Source organism: Onychostoma macrolepis, chromosome 24, assembly GCF_012432095.1.
Source record: "Onychostoma macrolepis isolate SWU-2019 chromosome 24, ASM1243209v1, whole genome shotgun sequence".
In the NCBI taxonomy this organism is placed as follows: Eukaryota; Metazoa; Chordata; class Actinopteri; order Cypriniformes; family Cyprinidae; genus Onychostoma; species Onychostoma macrolepis.
In genome coordinates, this window is record NC_081178.1 from 4,665,465 (window position 1) to 4,689,641 (window position 24,177).

The 24,177-nt window shown below is 36.2% G+C and overlaps 1 protein-coding gene across 2 annotated transcripts; it reads left to right on the plus strand.

The window, feature by feature from the left end:
• The first annotated feature begins 672 nt into the window (after positions 1 to 672).
• LOC131532999 (guanine nucleotide-binding protein G(olf) subunit alpha) lies at positions 673 to 24,165 on the plus strand. 2 transcript variants are annotated; one of them, XM_058764960.1, is made up of 12 exons: positions 673 to 1,322; positions 6,576 to 6,648; positions 7,452 to 7,506; positions 7,606 to 7,725; positions 10,963 to 11,060; positions 20,012 to 20,066; positions 20,160 to 20,233; positions 20,386 to 20,444; positions 20,856 to 20,976; positions 21,076 to 21,206; positions 21,436 to 21,503; positions 22,320 to 24,165. In XM_058764960.1, exons 1-12 carry the CDS (start codon positions 869 to 871, stop codon positions 22,464 to 22,466), a joined length of 1,455 nt encoding a protein of 484 aa, XP_058620943.1. In that variant the 5' UTR covers positions 673 to 868; the 3' UTR covers positions 22,467 to 24,165. The 2 variants fall into 2 exon arrangements, with proteins under 2 accessions (XP_058620943.1, XP_058620944.1); XM_058764961.1 differs by lacking the exon at positions 673 to 1,322 and adding an exon at positions 5,633 to 6,390.
• Positions 24,166 to 24,177: the final 12 nt, after the last annotated feature.

Here is a 24,177-nt window from a genome sequence, read left to right on the forward strand (position 1 = left end):
TATTACTTGCCGTTTCTTTCTAATTATCTGTGAAATTTACTTGCCGTTTTCTGTGTGAAAATAGTTTTTTTTCCAGTTTAGTGTAAAGTACAGTTACGCTTTCATGTTTAATTGTTTTTTTTAAATGATGAAAATGTTTCAAACTGAAAATTATTTAGAAACGGTTTTAATCCACAAATTAATATGTCAATAGTAATAACACAGAAGCGGCAAGCACCATTTAATCAAACACGCAAAGTAAAGACTGAAATATTTTTTTTTTTGTAAATATGAAAAATAATTTTTACAGTAATGTGAAGGTGGTTTTTTATGTTTTTTCCCCCTGTTATTTTATAATACGATCAAACTTATTACTAGTTACAATCGCCATTGTTAGTGGTTCGCTTTTGTTATTATGCTGTTCCACACTTGGAATACATCAGGTGTGCTCATTAAACGTCTCATTAGTGAATCTGTAGGGTCCCAAGAGTATAAAGCAATCTCCATGCTCAAATAGTCTAGACTACGACCCATCCAGAACCCTCAACGGGGCTTTAGAAGCACAAATCACCCAATGCATGAGCAAAATGACCCCATATGTGTCCACTGGTTTTGTGTGGTTGGGCTTTTGGTTTCTTTACGGTAAGGTGGACCTGCACTGTCAGCACAGGCAGATGTCAGGTGATCCACCGACTATTGCGCGTAGGTTGGACTGTACGAAAACACAAAATGACATTTTGTAAATACAAGAGCATCATTTTGGGATTACGCATGGCTGGGAAATGCACCTTGTGCTATCAGCTCATGTGATGATGCGCTAAATCACTGGGAATAGACCGTTTGTTGTGTATTTATGATCAAATATCAGCAGTGAGCGCCTGGCCACATCATGGGGCTGTGTTACAGTCTGCGTCCCCGCTTGTTTGGGGACCTCAGTGGATCCATTTCCAACGCCAACTCGGAGTCAGATCACCAGCCTCCGGATCCCGGGATGATGATGATGCCGTCGTGCGTCCGGGGCTCCAGGCAGCGCGACGAGGACTCTGGGGGGAACAGCGGGAAGACATCATCCACCTCCCCTTTGCGCGCCGGGGACGCCGGGGAGCTCCGCCGTGGCGACGCGGACAGAGCTCTCATCCAGAACGGAGGAGGAGGAGGAGGAAAGAGGAGGCTGCAGCTGCTCCAGACTCCCAGCAGCGCCCAGAAACACAAGAACTGGGACAAACTGGTGGTGGAGGAAAAGGAGGCCGAGAAGGAGGCCAAGAAAGTCAGTAAGAACATTGACAGGGCCTTGAAGGAACTCAAACGGGAATATAAGCAGACGCATCGGCTGCTGCTCTTAGGTGGGTGATGCTGCCGTGTTATACTGTGTGTTGGTTCTCTTTTTCTTATTATTATTATTGTCGTGTTATTGAAAATGAGTGGGCATTGACGTCATATAGCATTGCTAAAATGTATGCTAGCATATACCTGAGAGATGAATATATTCTCAGTACATCCGTAACGACACCTAATACACTCGTAGAGTGTAATTAATGATCATTTTAATGACCGATACCGATTATTTGAATGATTGCATTTTTATACCAGTATGCTGGTTTTATTTCTGCTTTTGACACATAACTAAATAATTATTAGACTACAACAATAAAACATTATGAACTATGGATATTTTCATAAAAGTAAATATAATAATAACAGTTCAATTTTTGACAAAATCAATTATGAAAAAGTGGAATGTTTCAAAACAAAGAGATTTGAGGAGAAAAACTGAATGTGGAAAAATATCAGTAAATTAAAAACATAGTGTACATTATTAATAGTTTATTATTATGTTATTATTTTTTGGGGGTAGATTTACCACTTGTTTTAATGCAATGCAATGCATTAAAAGTATAATAGGTACATGATAATGTATGATAACCGATTTGACAATTATTTTTACAAAATATAAAGATATAATGCATTGTTACGTGTATTTCAAGGCATTAAAATACTTCTATAATAATATGTCTATATGTTCAGGCTTCAAAAAAAAAAAATAACCATACATTATTTTATGTTATCTATTTATATGTATTATTTGCCGTCTTGGGCCTTTACATAAAATAAAAATTGAAAAATAATTTTAAAAAGTATATTATTCTCCTTCCATAGATAATTAATGGATCTGGTGATGATGTAAGTGAGCAAGATATCAGAAAATAAAACTGAGCTCATATAGTTTTTCAGCCAGGACATGATGTTTTGATAAGATACTAAGTCATAGTAAAAGAATCTATTACTTTGACCTCTGGGATGCTGACAACTCACACAAATATCCTGATAGTCTTTTAGTTTAATGCTGGAAACCAGCTAGACAACCTGCTGAACTACACACATGCACGTTTGATTTTAAACAACACACTTTACAGAAACGTACTGAATAGTATCGTATTAAATGCGAGTACCTAATTTGATTCTATATAGCTGTTTTAAATGCTGCAAAAGCATTTTCCTTTATCTAAAGATCAGTTTTCCAGATATGTCTTTAGTACTGAACTGTAAAGTTTGGTATGTTGCTAAGTGATGTCTGTGCTGATTGTACACTGAAACAGTTTGTGTGGATACGTGTTTCCAAAGGTATGAGTCATTAGGACTAAAGGTATTAGTCAATTGATTTCATTCCTTTATTGTCCATTGCTACTGATAACACTATGAACTGGCTGACTTCTTAATCCACACTGGGAATTTACAGTTGTTCCATAATCTTTCATGCTGCTATATCAAAAGGCACTTGATATAAAGAATGACAGTGGCCTTAAAGGAATGGTTTACCCAAAAAATGAACATTTGCTGAAAAATAACTTACTCTTATGCCATCCTAGATATAGATGAGATTGCTTCTTCATGGGAACAGATTTGGAGAAATTTACATCACTTGCTCACCAACTGTATCCTCTGCAGTGAATGGGTGCCGTCAGAACGAGAGTCCAAACAGATGAAAAAAACATCACAATAATCCACAAGTAATGCACACGACTCCAGTGCATCAGTTAACGTCTTGTGAAGCGAAAAGCGGTGTGTTTATAAGAAACAAATACATCAAGACTTAGTTAATTAAAAAAATTACAGACGCATATTTTCGGCAGAAGCCACAGTATTCATTTTTGGGTGAACTGTTCTTCTAATCTGACCAAAATCAGAATCCAGCAATGATTTTGGAGCTATTAATAAAGAAAGAGCAAATTTGCACGGTTTACTGGCACATGGCTCAGCTGAACTCTGGCATAGTTGGCCAAAGACAAACACAGAACGACATCTCAGATCTTTATGCATTCATATTTTTCTATTTTAATTTCATATATTTCTTTTCTTGTATTAATCAAAGGAAGTCTGGTTTTACAGTAGTGTTATGAAATTGAGATTACATAAAGGCTGATTAAACAACCTTGGCTGCAGATGTTGTCAGTTTTAGAAATTGATAATAGAATTATAAAGAGAGAAGTCATCCAAGATGTGGCTTATAAATTAACTTTAATGGAGGATCTAGCTGAGTTATCTTGAAGCTTTATGGTACAGTTATTTTTAGTTCAGAAGAATGATACATCCTTGGGAATGTCTTTGTACAAGTTGTACTGTAACTACTTAAATATGTGGCATATCAAGTAGTAGATAACACAGCCCTAAAGCAAATATCATCTCCTTTTAATAGCGGTAACAGGTATTTTTTCCCATTGGCTGTTATTAAATAACATGTCTAGTAGCTTATATTTAATGAAAGCTCAAAAATAGCCTATTTTAAGTAACCTATATTAAAATATAGCACATGCATTGTCTGTTGTAATGGATGCCTCCCTCACTCGTGAATAGCCAAAAGGGGTGTTTAGCTCCTTCTATAAGTGTTGAATAGTTTGATTATGGTTGTACCATATAGGGAATCCTTTCGGGGCAAAACCAAGAGGTTGTCACGCTTCCACACAAGTTGGTATTGTTCCTTTCTGTAGCATTGCAATGTGAAGTGTATGTGGTCTGTAAACTGAACTTTGTCACCCTGTAAATAGGTTTTATCATTTACTGAACGTGTACTTTGGCTCTAGCGTGGCCCTAACTGCATATGGCTAGCTAATTGTAATGGTAGCATTATGCAATATGCTCTGTTGTTTTGAAAGATTCATCTCAAAAGCCTTAGGCCAGAAACATACATGTAGATTTCATCCTCGAGTAAATACAAGCATCAACGATTTTGCCAAAAACTCTTCCATCCAGTCTAACGCAGTGAAACAAATTGGTACCTATGGATATTCTGCAGAAATTGAAGTAGTTTTTGAATACTTGTTGGTTATGAGGAAGTTTGAATGACATTGGTTTAACATATATCCATATAACATTTTTTAAATGTTAAAGTAGGGCTTAGATAAACTAATAATGCTGTCTGGTATTAAATGTTTTGTTTTATTGTTTGAAAACAGTAATTCAGACACTAATTTAGACCTTCAAACTGAGCACAAGTTTTATTCATTTTTTAAGATATATAATGCTGCAATGTTGAAATACTGATTTTGTTGTTTTCCTGAGCTAAAGTAGTTGGGCCTAAAGTATATTTTATATATTGTTATATTAAATTTCTAAATTTTTATGTAATTTATAATCCCTAAACCACAAATGCTTCTGTTTTCTATACTGTTAATACCCATTTGAGCCACTAGGAAACATTTTCTTTTATTTATATATATATATATATATATATATATATATATATATATATTTTTTTTTTTTTTTTTTTTTCACCTTGCATATCTCAGTGCAAGAGTTGATGTGCTTACAAAGATGCTTTTACATTTTTCTTCATAATTTTAATTCATGTTTAAATGTGTTTGCAAGCATGGTGCATATTTCATGATTTCCCACAGTTGCTTAATGGTTTAACAAAAGTCACGTCAGTTCACATGAATTTAAAAGCTTTTAATAGACGTTTTATGAGAAGTGAAAGTCATATGTGTTCTTATGTATAAAATAGAAGAACTGCAATTTTTAAAGAAATCGCTTGTTGACATATATGATGATTTGATGAAATATTAAAGTCTGATACGATCAGGCCAAATAATTAACATTATGAAAAAAGGTTATGAATATTGATTGTTTCTAGGTCAACCAGGCTTTCTTGTTGAAGCCACTGTTGGTTTCCCTTATATTATTCATTTATGTGGTGAAATTCATCAAGTCGGTGGTGAATTCAGTCCCTTTATGGTCTGGCTGTACCACTGGATTAAAAGGAGTTGTATAATAACTCAGAAATAATAATTGTGGCTAGTAAAAGTGAGAAAGTCTGGTTTTAGCCAGACATAATAATTAAATTTCCTGTGCGCTACAATAATCAGTATAATAACAGAAAGTAGCTCCCAGTTTAGTCAGTTGTCAAGTTGGCCTCAGAGGGAGAACTTTCAGTTTGTCAGGCTGAGAGACCCTTACTTAAGCAGGGGTGTCAAACTCAATTCCTGGAGGGCCGGAGCACTGCAGAGTTTAGTTCCAACCCTGCTCCAACACACATACTATGCAGTTTTCAATTAAGCCTAAAGGACTTGATTAGCTGGATCAGGTGTGTTTAATTAGGGTTGCGTCTTGAGTTTGACACGCCTGCCCTAAACCGTTTAAAACCTGCAAAACCAGCCTAGACCGGTTTAAAATGGGGTTTTTGTTCAAATATAAAACCTGACAGACTTTGAGACCTAGCCATACAGCTGCTACAGTGTCGCATTCGCTACACTTTACATTGTATCATTCTTTACTCGCGTTGTTGCGTCGAAACGTTCTGTTTACGATCTCGTTCGTTACAGTGTTCCACCAGTCAGCGATACTTTGTAACAGTTTTCCTGGTTCTTAACCGCCATTACAAGGTGTGACAGACAGAGGCAGTGCTGAGTTACAGACTACAGCAGAGATACAAGCAGAGAATATCACATAGAAAAATACAGAGAGGGCGAGAGAACAGAAGAGAAGGGAAGAGCGCCTGGCAGGGGCTCACAGAGACCCCCGGATCCAGATGCAAGTTCATATCCCACCTTACCGATCGATATGTGATCAATTTCATCAATCCCGTCGCCTGAATGACGCCCGGGCTGCTTGAGACGTTGTAATAGGGAGGAGAAACAAAACCCTTCCCGGCGACCTTTTTTTTTTTTTTTCTATTTTTTTTTTTTCCCTGTCAATTGTGGATCGTTTTCTCTCTTTGGATTCGGAATTGGATTGATCGTTCATAAGGGCAGCGCGCAGATTGGTTTCGAGGGAGTAAGATGGGGTGTTTGGGGAGCAGTAAAACCGAAGACCAGCGCATCGACGAGAAAGCACAGCGAGAGGCCAACAAGAAAATAGAGAAACAGTTACAAAAAGAGAGACAGGCTTATAAAGCCACACATCGACTGTTGTTGTTGGGTAAGCGGAGACTTGAGGCGTTATATCCGACATACGAGACCCATACGAGGTTGTGTTTTCAAACGCACCGTGTTTGACAGCTCAGTCTGGCATGTCGGATTGTGCATATGAAGAACACACACCGTGATATCTGAAGTATCTGAGAGACTTTGCATGTATTTACGCGGCTGTGTTTGTTTTCCTAGGTGCTGGGGAATCGGGGAAAAGCACTATCGTGAAGCAGATGAGAATTCTTCACGTCAACGGGTTTAATGCGGAGTGAGTACCTGTTTACTGTACTGATGTCATATATGTGCATGGAAGGGCGTTATGTGAGTGTTGGGCCCTGTCTTCAGCCTCGGCATGGCGAAGGAAACCCTCATACATGCTGAAGCAGATAGTGATGTAGCACTACATGCTATCAGCTAGTGCCTCACTGCAACATCACCGTTATATGCTCGCACAGAATCTGTATCTGTATCTGTAAGTAAAGCACGAGAGAGAATCGTAGATCAAATGTTCATCAGGCCTCTGGGTGTTAAAGTTTCGTGCGTGTTTCTTTAAAACAGTTTTTGCATCCTGATGATGATTGTAATAGCATGTCTAAATGACACAACTTCATTAGAAATTCTGTGCAGCTGTGTCCAGCTACTTGATAACAAAAATAAACCTAATAGTAGTTCATGTGTCTTAGGTTTGCGCCAGGAACATACTGAAATTCAAATCGTTTGTTATTTAAGGCCTTTCCGTTCACTTTAGCTCAAATTTCATTCTGAATTTCATGACATGTCAAGTTTGGTTGCGATACACAGGCGTTTGGCTTTGAGGCTTGGAATGTATAGTCTATAGTAATTTTTTTTAATTTATTTTTTTAGCTGTCACTGTATGGAAAAGAGCCGAATGAAAATTCTCTGAAATCTCATTTTGTGTTCCACAGAAAAACTTTGGAATGACATGAGGGTGATTTTAAATAATGACAAAATTGTAATTTAACTATTCCTACAACCGGTAGTTGAATATTTGAAATTAAATCTTTTTTATTTTTCTGTCTTCTGACCATATTTAAATGTTTTCACTTACAGGGAAAAGAAACAGAAAATTCAAGACATTCGCAAAAATGTGAAGGACGCCATCGTGGTGAGTGAGCCTCTCTCATTCCTGATTTGGTTTCTAGAAGTTGTTTTGTAGATCTTATCTCTGTCTCATGGCTCATAACTCTTTGGTTTTTATTTCTAGACCATAGTGTCTGCAATGAGCACTTTAATACCACCCGTCCCACTCGCTAATCCAGAGGACCAGTTTAGGATCGACTATATCAAAAGCATAGCACCGCTCTCTGACTTTGATTACACGCAGGTAAGGAGCCTCATTTTCATAATTTACCCAGGATGCTTTGAATGCCATTTGAATTTGTGTAAATGTTCTGAGGTTTTGGAACCGTTTACCGAGAGGTTTTGTATGAGTCTTTTGATTTATGATAATACCAGTTTGCATGATCTTTTTTTTTTAAATCATGTACTTGAGGTGAAGTTCCTGCTACTAGTTAACAAAAGCTACAGATACTGGCTGCTTTGTTTGAGTTTTCCACTTAAATGGATGGTAAATATTATAATTAACCGTATGGATAAAAATTAGGTCTTAATTTGGTCAGAAGTTGGGATAAAGTTCTAGCAAACAACAAACTTTAAATAAAAAAGAATAATTTACAGACATACTCCATTATCATGTAGATGTGTTTTCATTTTTAACATTGTGTTTAGTGCATATTTATACATTTTAGGCAGTAGTTAAAATTCTATTTAAAAAAAAAAAAAAAAAAAAAAAATTCTTGAAACTATGCAGTAATACAGTTAGCATGCTGCTATGATGGCTTACGCTCTGTTTGCACTTTGTCATGCATTGTTGTTGCATCTGTGGTTTGCTAGCACATTAGGTTGTTAAATTGCAGGTTTGTGAGGGATATTTTGGGTTCATATGTAGAATTTAATTTCCAGATTGACTAATCCAGGAGTCCTTGACTAATCCATGGGACAGAGAAGGTTTTCACATTAAATGCATTTGCATCAATTACTTTAGTTGTCAGTTGACTGAGTGTAATTCAGGACAAAGATACAAATATAGTCTCTTTGTACTTGTCAGCGAGTGAAATTTAAGTGTAAGTTAGACATTGTGTTAAAGTAGCTGTGTTTTAGCCACAGGTTGGCATAGGTTTACTGAACCTGATATTTGTTTCGGTCATTAGAAGAGACAGAAGTCATGGAAAAATGGACTGTCGTTTTCTCAGCTTTGCTTGTTTCAAGGTATCAAGTGAAAACGTTGGAATTGGGTTGTCCTGGGGAATTTTCAGTGAAATTTGTAGAATTCCATCGGATCTGGCTGAATCAAAATGAAACTGACACTAATTATAAACTGTAGAAGTTCTCTCTGTTCTGATTCGGTCTTTTAGCTTAGCATATGTGTCTGCTGTGCTTGAGTTTTGTTTTTAGCATCAAACAGTGTGCGATGGGGTCAGTTTTTTATTTTGTTGTGGTATTCTAGCACATTTAATGCCTTTTCAGAAAAGTTGGATGGTGAAATGGCAGATGTCTTGACTTTTGGTTGCACAAATGTTGGCTTTTTTTTTTTAGACTGTCATTTTCAGACAATGTGGTTTCAGCTGAAATGGAGATTTATAATTAGACCGTTTTAGACCACAGACCTTTCCTCAGCTCTTGGATTTTGCTATAATTAATTAATGGTACTCATGAATTCATAAGTTTTGGAATGTTTGTACAGTTGGATTGAAAATACTGGAAAGTCCAGAAAATTCAGTTCTTATTTAGTGTGTGGGTTTTTTTTGTAGTTTACTCGTGTGTTCAACAGGTGATATTGTCTGCTAACGTGCATTTTGTGTTTTATCTTAAAGGAATAATTCACCCAAAAATTCTGAATTTATTCACCCTCAGGCCATTCAAGATGTAGTTGAGTTTATTCATTTAGCATTACATCACTTGCTCACCAATGGATCCTCTGCAGTGAATGGGTGCCGTCAGAATGGGAGTCCAAACAGCTGATAAAAACATCACAATAGTCCAAGTAATCCACACCACTCCAGTCCAGCATTTAACATCTTGAGAATGAAAAGCTGCATGTTTGTAATATACAAATACATCATTAAGATGCCTTTAACTTTAAATCATTGCTTCCAGTTAAAATATGAGTCCTCTATCCATAATATTACTTTCTTCAGGGAAAAAGTTGTCGATAATGAATAAGAGAAATGTGCACAGATCAGTTCTAAATAGGGATGCATCAATCCGATACTCAGGATCGGGATGTGCATAAGCGCTTTGTGCCGCTCTGTATTGGAGGCTTTCGTATTATACTTTTGCGCAATGAAAGATTATTATTAGTTTTTCTTGTTCTGTCCTATCTATCATATGTTGCTGCCTTCATTACTGTGCTATAGATTTAAAAGAAATGTCTCTTAATTTTATAGTATATATATGTAGGCCTGTTTGCTTGTTCTTACACGAATGTATTTTACAACAATACAAAGAGCAGTGCATACCATTTTACCAGATTTAGTCCTACACTTATTCACTTTTATTTGTAAATGTTTCACTAGGTTTTATAAAATTGTGCACCCATGATTTTTCTAGAGTATCTTTTGCTGCTAAATTATTCACTAACCTAGTTTACAATATTTTTGTCATAGATTATGTATTTTTTTTTTTAAATTTGTTGTTTTTCATTATAATTAAGTTATCTATATGTAGTAAGTTGAGTTTAACACACAAAAGAGTGACGATCAGGTCAACACACAGAAGAATAGAAATTCAAACTGCGCTGGTATCGGATTGGATCAGTATCGGCAGATACTCAGAATTTTCGGGATCGGTTCTGAAAAAATGGTATCGTTGCATCCCTAGTTCTAAGCAAAAATGTCTCTTTTGGCCAGAAGTAATGGTTTAAAAGAGTTGTGTGGATTACTTGTGGACTATTATGATGTTTTTATCAGCTGTTTGGACTCTCATTCTGATGGCACCCATTCACTGCAGAGGATCCATTGGTGAGCAAGTGATGAAATCTTGGATATGTTCCACTTAGTGGAAAGGATGTACATTTTAGCTCTTGTAACTTAGGGTACCGTACCAGTGACAGCTTTGTACCTTTTTTTTAAAAAAAAACTATTTTACAGCGGTTCAAGAAATGGATTTAATTTTTTCTAATAACATATGTTCATAAGTTCTAAAAAGTACACGTCTGTAACGGCTAATAAAGCTAAAAAAGAATTCCTATTTCAGAACCTTATGTAAAGTTGCAAACAAGTAGGAAAAGAAGCTAGCGTTTGAATGCTTGCATGATGAGATGTGCTCGGAGCAGTGGCGGGCCGGTGTGATCAGTCAGTCTATTTCCAGAACAGCCAAAAGGCTTTTAACCAAAACGCATTTTATGAATGTAGCTGCAAGTATGTAGTGGTATCAGTTCAAGAAATGTCTTAAATGAAATGAAGAGGTAAAATGAATGCTAATGTGATTGAAATTCAGTCATTTTTGGCATGCAGATGCTCTACACTCTACGTTGTTTTAAAGATGTTTGTTGTCTCCACAGGAGTTTTTTGATCATGCGAAGAAGCTCTGGGATGATGAAGGCGTTAAGGCATGTTATGAACGCTCCAACGAATATCAACTAATCGACTGTGCGCATTAGTAAGTATAAGTTTAATCGTACAATTAACTTGGTGTCTATATTATGATGGCGACTTGGTTTTTTTTTTTTTTTTTTTTTCTTATTGCTTAAGTTGCTGCTACCAAAAAAGGTATTTTATTCAAGAAGCAGACTAAAGCTTAATGTCTTCCTCTTTTGATAGTAATGATAATAGCTTGGATGTTTGTTTACACTTTAGTGGTTCTGTTTATTTGTATGGTGGTAGCCATTTTGAAAGATGTTGCGGTCAGTCATTCGAGTTTTGAACAGAATAGCTTAATCCTGCGGCTGCTCTAGTATGAATCTAAAGGGAATGTGTTCAGTAAACGTAGCTGGACCTGCATGGGCCTGTATATTATTATTATTATTATTATTATTATTACTTTTTTACAGAAGCCTCTTATGTTCAAGGCTGCATTTATTTAATCAAAATACAGAAAAAACATTAATCCTGTGAAATATTATTACAACTCAAAATAACTGGTTTCTATTTGAATATATTTTAAGATGTAATTTTATTTCTGTGATGCAAAGGTGAATTTTCAACATCATTACTCCAGTGTTTAGTGTCACGTGATCTTTCTGAAATCATTCTAAAATGCTGATTTGCTGCTTATGCTGAAAAATAATATTTTTATGGAAAATGCAATGCATTATTTTTTTTTAAGATTCTTTAAAGTTCAAAAGAACATTTACAATCTAAATATTTTGTAACATTATGAAAGTATTTGTCAGTTTTGATGCATTTAATGCATCCTTGCTGAATAAAAGTGTTAATTCCTTTTAAAGTGTACTAATATCAAACGTTCGAGCAGTAATATAGGTGTTTCTTGTGACATTTGATTTTGATTAGTTATCCAACAACTGAATAGTAAGGCAGACTAGTTTTAAAAAACCTTTGTTTGAAGCCACTGTGCTTCAGATGTTTGACGGTGTGCACTGTAAAACCTTCTCAGAAAAGTTGCATTTGTAAATCGGGGTCAGGTAAACCTGAAACCAGTTCAGGCAACCGAGCAACTAGTCTGTTTTGAAAATATGTAGTTTTGCACATCCCTAGAAGGAACATGCCTGATCAGGCTCAGATGAACACGAAACCAACCTGTTTATTCAGGGCTTCCTTAAGACATTCAGGCAGCCCACTAAAAACATGTTATATACTAATAAAATAAGAGATCATACAAAATGCATGTTTTTGTTTAGTACTGTCCAGAGTAAGATTTTACATAAGATGTTTACATATAGCTGAAATTATTAAAATAACCCCATTCAAAAGTTTGGGAACCCTTGGTTCTTAATACTGTGTGTGGTTACCTGGATGATCTGCGACTGTTTATTTTTTTTGTCACCATTCTTGAATCCCTTGTTTGTTCTGAACCGTTAAACTGAGCACTGTTCTTCAGAAAAATCCTCCATGTCCTGCACATTCTTCAGCTTTCTAGCATCTTTTGCGTATTTGAACCCTTTCCAGCAGTGACTGTATGATTTTGAGATCCATCTTTTCACACTGAGGACAACTGAGGGACTCAAAAGGTTCAAACACTCACTGATGCTCCAGAAGGAAACCCGATGCATTAAGAGCCGGGGGTGAAAACTTTTGAACAGGATGACGTCGTCCAAATTTTTTAGTTGAATATTATTTAACTTTTTTTTTTCCATTTAGTACTGCCCTTCGGAAGCAACAGAAGATACTTGCATGTTTCCCAGAAGACGCATTAAGTACAATTTACCTTGATCTTCAAATTCAAAAAGTTTTCACTCCCGGCTCTTAATGCATCGTGTAAGAGATTGTAGATTGTTTTTATGTCCACTGGTGGAATTTTTAGGCCAGTGCTGGTGTTTCTCCTGTATAACAGTGGCCGTGTGTCAGGTATGAAAGCGTGAGGAGGGTGGTCAGGTCATGGGAGTTGGTCAGCCGCTTTGTAGGACACAGATAGCATCACCAGCTAGTGCAGTGCCTGACACATAATGGCGACTGTTGTCTCTCAGTCAGAAAAGGCCCGGAGATACTCGGAGGATCATACAGACACCCAGCTGCTCTCAATACAGGCTTGTTCTTTGTGGAAGACTTTTACAATACTGAGAATTCCTCTGTTATACAACTTCAAATCAGTGTCAGCTCAGATGTGTTTGCTGTGATCCAGGTCGATCCAGGGGTGGACGGTCTTAGAAACAGTTTTCAGATAAATCTAATTGCATCCAGGTTGTTTTTTTTTTTTTTTTTTTTAAATCATTGACTTTAGTAACATTTTAAAATAAAAATATTAATAAAAATAAGGATTATTTAAATGAATATTTACATTTTATTATGTTGAGATATAATCACAACATTTTGGTCAAATTGTGCAGCCACATACAAGCACAGCAAACTTGGAATATTTCTTCTAAAGATTTTTCCCCCAAAATCATGCAGCCAGAGCTTTTCAGTTGTTTTGAGTAGTTTAAAGTGTTTCTGTGCAGTTGCTATTTGCCCGAGTGTTCTGATTGGTTGCTTGCTGAACTGGATTGAGAGAATCCACCCTCAAGTCTATGAAGGACATGCATAAGAAATACCTAGAAATCAGTGTTTTGCACCTGTATTTTGTCTGCCCAAGTGTTAATTAAATGCCTGGAAAAGTAATGGCACACCTCTCCTCAACAAACCACATAATTGGAGGTCATTCATACAGCACTAATGTTGCAGGACAAGTTATGTGCTAAAGTTTAATACTTGGGGGTTAAAGTTTTGTTCAAAACACAAGCAATAATAATAGTTATGCCGGCTTTAGCAAACACCAGTAATCCAGTAATTATATCTCAGTATTTAGACTTCTGACAATGTTATACACTTATTATATATTATATTTATATTTACTCTGTTAATTTAGTGAAATAGTATGGAAAACATGCCTTTAAAATGAAAAGGAAAAAACCAAACTATAAAATGTTGTTAAAATAATGATATTTAGGGATGTTTGTATATAGTAGTAATATTTATCAACACCATATATATATATACATACACACGTTATTTTTAGATTAGAAAGACAATTCATAAGTGCAATTCATAACTTTTATATTGCAGCTATTTACAATACCACACTACTGTACTTTTATACAATGTATTGTTGGAGGGTTTTATGTCAGTGCATCTTGACTGCCCTTTGGCCTGTGAGATCATTACACGATTGCGTGATTTTGTGACATCTGTCTGTGTTCGTTTCTATCATCTATCGCACGTCTATTTTGAGGCTCAAAGAAAACAGATTACATGTCGATGAAAGTGGGTCGGTGAGACCGAGACGGTGCCGTTGTTATAGAGGACACTTCTACAGAAACAGTGAAAGCAGCAGTCCGAGAGAGAGAGAGCTCCCAGTTGTGTGTGGTGTTCGTTCTGCAGGCCCGGCTGTATGGAGATTGTGGTTGGGCTGTCTGTACCCCTCCTCCCTCCGCCAGCGCTTATGTAAAGGAACAGCGCAGCCGGGGCAAGCAGGAGCTATTTATAGCGCAGCACTGCAGAGCACTCACTGGTGGAGGGCGTCACGTGTGTGTGCGCGCCGCCGAATCAAAGGGAGTATCCCGGCAATGCGCGTAAACAAAGGAAGGTCAGAAAGAGAAGGTGAGGCGCAGAAAGAGCCTGTGTGTGTGTGTGTGTGTGTGGTTATACATTTCAGACCCTCATAAGTGCTTAAAGGGAATAAACATTCACTGATATACAGCAGCGCTCTCGCTCTCTTCCTTCCTCTCACCCTTTTTTTTTTTTTTTTTTTCTTCTGCCTTTTCTTACATAGATACACAAACAAACACGTGCAGTTGATAAAAATAGCAACAGATTATGAATTCCATTTTTAGCATTTCGGGTTTCTGTTTGGAGATTTTGCCAGCATTTCGCTAAAAATAGAACGGTACAACCGCTCAAAGCTATGAAACCCAATGGTGATTATTAAACATCATGCCGTTATATTAAATACAGCTCTTTAATGATCTACAACAGGCATACAGATATCTTGTGGCAAGTATGTTACTTCAACATATGTACTGTTTTATTTACAACTTTGAGAAATAATTTGTACAAAGGCGTAAGTATGCTGGTAACACTTTACAATGAGTCATTTGTTAGCATTAGTTAATGTGTTAACTAACATGAATAAACAATGAACAATACATTTATTACTCTAATCACTAATTTCACTAAACACAACTTGCTATTTTAATAGTGCATTAGTAAATGCTGAAATAGTAACTAGGATTTTTAAATGCTGTAGAAGTATTGTTCTTTCTTAGTTCATGTTAAGTAATGAACCTTATTGTAAAGTGTTAGCAGAATGCTTTACAAGAAAATACTATTTTAAGAAAATAGTCTTTCTACTTATTTTCACATTTAATTCGGGTGTTTGTTGATTCTTTGCAATTTGTGATTTACTAGCAATTTATGATTTAAAGTGTTTCTACACAATTTTTTTTCAGTGTATGTCAGTTTGAGTGTAAGGTCTACAACAAGGTAGCGACGCTCCAAAATAAATTCTTGGCTGAAACCAAACAAAATGAAACATTGGGCCGAAGATGGAATACAGAACATGTTGTTTTTTTTTACATTCTAGCAGACATTATACCAACAAAGCGCAATTTAACTTAAAATTAAGTTGCTAAAATAATATTTTTGGCCATTTGAGACCCCCCTTATTGAATCAGGTTTTTTTTTTTTTTCTGTACAAATACATATACCAATTTGAACACTGTGTGAATGTTTTAAATGTATTGATAGAGCTGTTATTTATTATTATTGTCTTTTTTACAGAACAACTGTAAAATTACAATAACGTTTATGAATATTGGCGTTCTTGCTTTTTCTCAGCTTTTATTTTGGCGGAAACCTGCAGGAAGACCTCAGCGCTGTTTGTTCACAGCAGCAGATTTCTAAATGATTCTCATGAGTTTGGGAAGATGTTTGTCACATGTATCACACTGTCAAATGCCTTGTAAAAATCATAATGTGATTGACAACTGACGACAAACACTGTTTCAGCGCAGTTTTTCCTTGCGCTTTGGACTTTGAACCCTGGCTAACGATCTCATGCAGCGCTGTTTGAATACATGCAATTTGTATGTATTAGAAAACATAACATTCTGTAGTTTACTAATTGTTTAAGGCCATTTCGCGATTTCAATCATCATACAGTAACCAGCAACCACCACCCTTCCTTTGCTCATCGAAGACAAACCGTCTCTCGCTGCCGGTGCTTGTAATGATTTTTGCGTCTTTCTTGGACCATTTTAAATGCTTCCAAACTGCAAACATGTTTGCTGCATTAGTGCGCGTCTCTATTTGATCACATCACTCTATTTGTTTTTTTTTTTTTTTTTTGCTGGGAAACAATGCCAAGCTCTGACTCATTACTGATTTGTTTACAATTTTCAATTAATTCAAACTAAAGACTAAATTATTTAATGTTACAAAGAATGTGAAATTTAAGAATGCAAATGATGAGCATTTGTATTAAGTTATATTTTAATGTTTATATTTATGCACTTGATAGCAATGCATGATCATGAAAATGCATGAACTAAAAAAAATAATTGTAAAGCTTTGCATCTATCACCTACAGGAATTTATAATAGTTCAGGCTTTCCATTAATGTGCAATTAAATTGTTGCAACAAGTGAAAACGCCGTTCTCCAATATTATTGTGTGCGTGCTTGTGCATTCAACCGAAACCTGATTCTGGGCTTAAACAAGACCCTGTGATCTGACCAGACTGGTACTGTCAAATTTGCCTTTGTAGTGTCATCTTGTGTCTGTAGACCCAGATGCACGGATTCTTACAGGTCAGACTTGAAAATGCAGAGTGTGCGAGTGTATGCCGAATTACATTGTTACATTAAATTAAAAAATTTTTTTTTTTTTTTCAAGAATGCAGACTAGAAATTTGAGAAGTCTTAGCCATTTGTAACTTTAAATGTTTTGTGGATTAGAGGTTCTGTATAATGCAAGCTCCAAATAGCTTTCTCAATCTAATTCAGTGGTGTAAGAAACCTAGCACCGATACCCGCAGCTGTAGAGCCGTTGCACTCAATAGGACATGTGAAACGTGTTCAAACATTCCTATATTGTTTAATGTGAACTGGATTTACTGGTTTTGGAATGGCTCCAGGTACAATTTCCCTGTTTTCTGGTCTAGAATCCACCTTCCTAAACGGTGTTCAAAGCGCCCATCGAGTACAATCCAGGCTTGATTATCTTATCTGTGGTACTGAACATTCTCCAGAGTCTGAAAAACCACAATGAAAAATCAGATTAACAGCGTGAGAGATGTTATTTTCGGTATAAGAGCAACCAAGAGAGATTAAATAAAAATAAAAAAAATAATAAAAAGTAAACACACACAACTTCAAAAGAACTATTGTAAAATGGATTATTTTATCTCGAATATCTAATTGGTTAAGCCAGGCTTATATTTATTTATAATGTGTATATGTAATTTGTGTGTTTCACATTTTAATTCGGACAAAAAAAAGTTCAAAGTATCTTGCTTAGTTTTTATATAATCTTATGCAAAAATGAGTTTTAGTCACATGCCATTTTTAGTTTTGATCATAGAGCTAGTCTGTGTTTTACCGTATATTTAGTACCGTATATCAACCTGTGGAATTTGTTTGGATTGTTCTTCGGCCTTTGTGTCAACACTGATCCTACTTGTACAACCTTCAGTACGTGCAAAACAGCACAAGACGGAGGTGGGGACTCGCCGTGCACGTCTTGTCAATACTGTATGCATCCTTGATGGCAGATAGTCACACAAACACCTCCTCAGCTTGCCTGATGCGGGTGAAGAGCTCTTTTTGTAGTCACGATGTATAGTCACTGTCTTTTTAGAGTGCTCACATTAAAATAAAGTTTTGGTTGATGCTCACTGGACTTCAGTTAGGGAACTCGGTGAGGTTTACTACAGCTGAACAGACATCTGCCCCCTGGAGGTCAACATTGGAAATACATGGGCATGTTTGTTGGAATGTACCTACAGTGTATATAGGGATGCATGGGTTTTATTTACACTTTGCATGGCTGATTTTGTCCCCACTGCTTTGAGACTGCTCACGCCAAAGCTGTGTTTGGTGAAGAAGCATCTGCTGCTGACAGGCCAAAGTTGGTGTCATTCAGTGGGTTTAATACGAGTGGCGATCTAATGCTGGAATTTGTGGTTTGTAATGTTTTACTGACCGGTTGTGGAGGTTATCAGTTTTTAAAAGCAACAATGTTTAAAAGATGACGGTGAGTTCGCAGACGGTGTTCTTGTTCCAGTCTGTTGTTTTTCATGTATCGCTGTCTGTTCTAATGAAACCACAAAACATAGATGTCACCTTTTTAAAAAATAATGAAAGCAGTCCGTGTCACCCTAGATTTAATTTATAATATTAAAGATCATATAATCAGGTAAATTTGAGAGTATTTAATTGGATGATCACTAATTGGCATTAAATATTTAATACATTTATTCCACAGAAATAAAAAACAAAACAAAATTATTCAGTGGCATGTATTTAACCCAGAATATTATTTTAAATATTTTTGAAAGGAGTCTCTTATGCTCACCAAAACCTTTTTTTTTTTTTCAAATAAAAAAAAAAAATGCAAAACCGTAATATTGTGAAACTATTGCCAAATTTCAAATATTTTCAAATAATGTTGATTATTATAAAATTGTTTATGAATTGTTTTTAATTTTTGAAAAGATTAAATTTAATTTTATTAAAAATATTTAAACAAATATGATCTAGTTTTACTAATTTTAAAATGTAGCTTATTCCTGTGATCAAAGCTGAATTTTCAGCATCATTCCTCCAGTCAGTGTCACATGATCCTTCAGAAATCATTCTAATATACTGATTTGCTGCTCAAGAAACATTTTATCAGTGAAAACAGTTGCTAAACAGTGCTGCTGCTTGTTTTTGTGAAAGCCATGATACACTTTTATTTTCAAGATTCTTTGAACAAAGTTCAAAAGAACAGCATGTATTTGTGGAAGTCTTTTGTAACATAAATATCGTTACTGTCACTTGTGGTCAACTTAATCTGTCTTTCGTTGAATTAAAGTATTACATTTATATATGACTAGACATTATATATAATTTGTTAAAAGTAATGACCTGAACACAAGTATATTACTTTATCTGCATTTTCACATCTAAACTAATGCATCAATATCTCACAAAAAAATTAAAAGCAAGAGTGTAGATCTCCACAAACCTATTTTCCCTTTTATCGTTTTATCTTTTTTTTTTTTTTTAAGGCAATGTCGTTGCAGATTGTCTTGTCACAAGCTTGTGGGATGAGTCTATATTTGTCTGCGTTAGTGCTGATAGCACTAATATCACATGATGGTCACAGAGTGTTGGGCTAATATTCTGCCTTTCTGCAGGGAAGTAAGAGAAAGATATGAGCTTGTTATCTAACATACTTCAGCTGCGTACTTGCTGTAGGCATGCTTTCAGGGGTTCGGTTCTCTTTCAGGTCCAATGAGTAGATCTGGTCCTGTGAATATATTTGATACAGCAACAGGTATATCTACACCTTCAAAGGGTGTCGGTTCTTCACTGATAGTTTCTGCCATTTTAATACCGTTTGAGATGAAAGTACCAAAGTCACACTTGAGACACAATGAAAGTGTTTTTGAAGGTGATTTTTAGCTGAAAGATTCTTAGTGTTTGGGCTTTTTTTTTTTTTTTCACTTTTGAAAAAATACTTTTCAGTAAGGATGCATTAAATTGATCAAAGGTGACAAATACTCATACATTGTTGCAAATAAAGTTTATTCCAAATAAATGTGGGGAAAAAAGTTTGAATTTTATATTCAAGGAATGTTAAATATTAAATTGTACTAATATTTCTATATTGTCCAAAACAAATGTAGTTTGGTCATGAATAGAATAAACCCCTAAATGTGTAAAATGATTTGCGGCTTCATTTGTGTCTTTACAGCTTTCTTGACCGGATTGATGCAGTAAGACAAAGCGACTATACTCCAACAGACCAGGTACATTTTCACCTTTTTCTATTTGAGAAACTTCATTCAAGAAAGCTATTTTCCAGGAATGAACACGCTTTTTCTCAATCTTTCTTCGTTCAGGACTTGCTTCGCTGCAGAGTGTTAACATCAGGGATTTTTGAGACACGATTTCAAGTGGACAAAGTCAACTTTCAGTGAGTCCACTTCTGAGAAACGTATTAAAGATTGTGCAGTGGATATTACCGCAACAGTGTTGCTGCAGTTTCAAAGTGTCATGTCTTCATATGTCCACAAGAGGGACACATTTCTCATCCTACAGCTTCATATCTGTGCTGTTCTCTTTCAGTATGTTTGATGTGGGAGGTCAGCGAGACGAAAGGAGAAAATGGATTCAGTGTTTTAATGGTAAATTTGAGTGTGTGAGAGACATGCATGTTAAACAAGTTTAATATTTGGTCATCAGCAGTTTCATTTTATATACTTTTAAAGTGTCATTTCACCCAAAAATGAAAATTCTGTAATGATTTATTCACCCTCATGTTGTTCCAAACCTGTTTGAGTTTCTTTATGTTGGTAACCAAACAGTTGCCGGTAGCCTTCCATGACGTTCTTTCTGTACTATAGCTGCCGTCAACTGTTTGGTTACCAACATTCTTCAAAATACCTCTTTTGTGAGTAAGGAGGAAATAATTAGTTTTATAACGACATTAGGGTGAAAAAATAAATAGCTCATCCAAAAATTGAAAAATCTGTTATTTTTATGGAGATTTTAAACATCAGAAAATAATAAAACACACATGTGGTGCTGATTTGCAGACGTCACGGCGATCATCTTTGTGGTAGCGAGCAGCAGCTATAACATGGTCTTAAGGGAAGACAACAACACGAACAGGCTACGGGAAGCACTTGCTCTTTTTCGCAGTATCTGGAACAACAGGTGATGCCTTTTTCTTCGTAATATATAACTTGCTTATAAGTGTAAGTGCGGGCTTTACTGACCCCCATGTCTGTGTGTCTTTATTTCTTCTTTTCACAGATGGTTACGGACGATTTCTGTCATATTGTTCCTAAACAAACAAGACATGCTGGCGGAGAAAGTATTAGCTGGGAAATCCAAAATCGAAGATTATTTCCCTGAATATGCTTCTTACACCTTACCTGATAAAGGTTAGGCTTTTTATCAAGACCCAGTAGTTCTCAAATACTTTATACCAAAGTTTTAGTTGTTAGTTGGCAAATAATGGACGTGATCCATTTTTAGGTTAAAGGAAATATGAATGTACTGTCATGAAATGGTGCACAAGCTCAAATGTATCAAAAGTAGTCCATATGACTTGTGCACTATATTTGTGTCCGCTTCTCTGTATATTAATCTGTCGAGTCTTTTGTCTTTCAGTAACTCCTGAACCCGGTGAAGACCCCAGAGTGACAAGAGCCAAGTATTTCATTCGTGATGAGTTTTTGGTTAGTATTTTCGTTTTGTAATACACAGATGAAACATGGCATCTATTGCAGTCAGATTTTTGACTGTTGTGATTTTCCTCTTCTGTTATGAAATGGAGGAAAACCCTGTTGAGGGGCAGTTTGTAGACTACTAGATATTGACCATTGTTTTATTTTGCCAACATTTTTGACCAATATTTACTCTCTTTAAGTAAACCAATAATTGGCGCCATCCTGTGGCTCTCTAAAGAATAAATATTTACCATGTACTTTTTCAGCAATAATGTGTGTATATGAACAATCAATTGTTGAAATATTGATTTATTAATCACAATTACACTAGTTACAGTATATATTTAAGTGAAATCAGCAAAGACTGTGCGAAAGATTGTGGTCTTGCCACTATTTCATGTACCTTATTTCATTACACTCAATTCAGACTTTAAAGACTCGCTAAATATAATTTCACTGGAGACTCGTCAGAATATTGTGTAGTTTTCTTCAAGACGCAGTCATTTAAACCTTGTTTAGCCTTTAAAAAGCATACTTTTTGGTTATTTTTTTTTTCCCTTCTGTCTGAATTAAGTTCATAGCACATTTCCAGAATCAACTTAAACATTTTAGTTTCTTAAATTAACTACAAAAAATAGTTGATTAATCGTGAAAACTGAGACTGTTACAGCACTTGCATATCATTGCCCTTTTGTTGATTTTGAATGCTTCCATTGTCCTCATCCAAGTCACTTTGGATAAAAGCGTCTGCTAAATGTAATTTGTAAGTGAAAAACTGGTTGTGATCATTTGAAATCCCTAATTTTCCTAATTGTCTTTCCACAGAGGATCAGTACAGAAAGCGGAGACGGCCGTCACTACTGTTACCCCCATTTTACATGTGCAGTGGACACGGAAAACATCCGCCGGGTCTTCAACGACTGCCGAGACATCATCCAGAGAATGCACCTGCGGCAGTACGAACTCTTGTGATCTCACTTCAGCTCTTTACAAACGTGTCTCCAAACTTCCCCTGCCCTCATAACTCACGAGGCCAAAACCGCAGGCGAATATACTACTGACGTTTGGCGCACCACCATTCGGTTTTTAGGTGTTTTATTTTAACTCATGATTCGGAGCGGAGAGGCTCGCTGGGTTTTTTCCCCCCATGTTTTTATTTGGATCGCCTTTATTTTTGCCATTCCATGAAGCCTCTGGCTACCTCCTTATTTTTTATTCAAATTAAAGATGATATTGTTGTGTGTAATATATGTATACGTGCTGGCGCCTGCCAGATTATGAAGATCGCATCACCTTGTGACCTCCAGGAGTCCTAGTCTCGCACCCCGAACCTTGATCTTCTGGCCTACAGGGCTCTCTGCTGCTCTTTCTGTTTCCGAACACTGAAGATCGCCCGCGGACAGAGGCGGGGACGGGGTGGCGGGCCGGGGGTTGTCGAACACTGGGAAAGCGAAGTGAAGTAATGCACTTTTCCATCAGGTTTTGACTGACGTTTTTCTTTACGAAGATGGACACACAATGTAGCATCACATCATGAATTTCTGTCCCACTTAAGGCTGCGGACAGGTCCAAGAATGGTGGGGATTACCACGCCCCTTTTTATGTGAAAGAGGCAGAGCCTTTGAAACAAGGAGGAGGGGCTCTGTGAAGAGGTGGGGCCTTTGAGAGGAGGAGGGGCTACGGGAACATTGCTGAAGCCTCTGTTTGGTTTTGGGAACATTATGGCGAAACATCCATGAAAAGGAGCGCCCCATTTCTTATTTTAGTTTCTTAACTTGTACAGACTGTGCAAGGGTGAATAAAATTTTTCTTTTCTTTTTTTCCCTTTCCTGTACAGACTATAAAATGTTATATTATTTTGTACAACTTTATTGAAAGAGTAAAAAATCTACTTGTAGATCTTTGTGCCTTGATTATGGCTGTACCTGTAAATGAAGCTGATACATATGTTTTTGACTGCGCTGTACAGCTTGATGTCACCCCTGTCGGCAGAAGGGACTGTGGATGGGGACCTACTCTGTAGAGTTTAGTTTCTTTTTTTTTCGGTTATTTGTTTTCTGCTTTGTTTATATAAAAAGTGAAAAAGTTCTTTATTAAAAAAATAAATATAGGAAAGAAAAATCTTAACCTGTATACATTATGCAAATTGACCCCCTTACCTGCGGTTATGATCGGACGAAACAGCACCATGCCTTTCTTGTTTTGTTTTCCATTTAATTTCAATTCTCAGCTTTAAAAACATAAAAATTGAAGAAAAAAAAAAAATAATTGAAGTGTCCAAAATCACAACCTGGTGTTGTTTTCAAAGACCTTTTTTGGATATGAAGTATGTTTGAGATTATATAACCACGTTTGTGTCTGTGAGTGCGTGTGTTCACGTACAGGAGACAAACATTGAGCCACAGACGCATGACATTTTTATGTGTTTCGTGTGAGTGTGTGCGCGCGTGCGTGTGTATGCAAGAGTGCATTGTGTGCACTCTTTTATAAATGTGCGTACATGTAAATTTATAGGTCTATATAAATATATATGTACAATTCTACATGTTTAATTATGTGTGTGTTGGCGTATACATACTTTAGTATGTATACAGTGAAGATGTGTACTTGCACACATAGGTAAGCATGTCTAGAGTGAAATGAATAAATGAGAGTGCAATATTGAAAGCAACTGTGCGTGTCC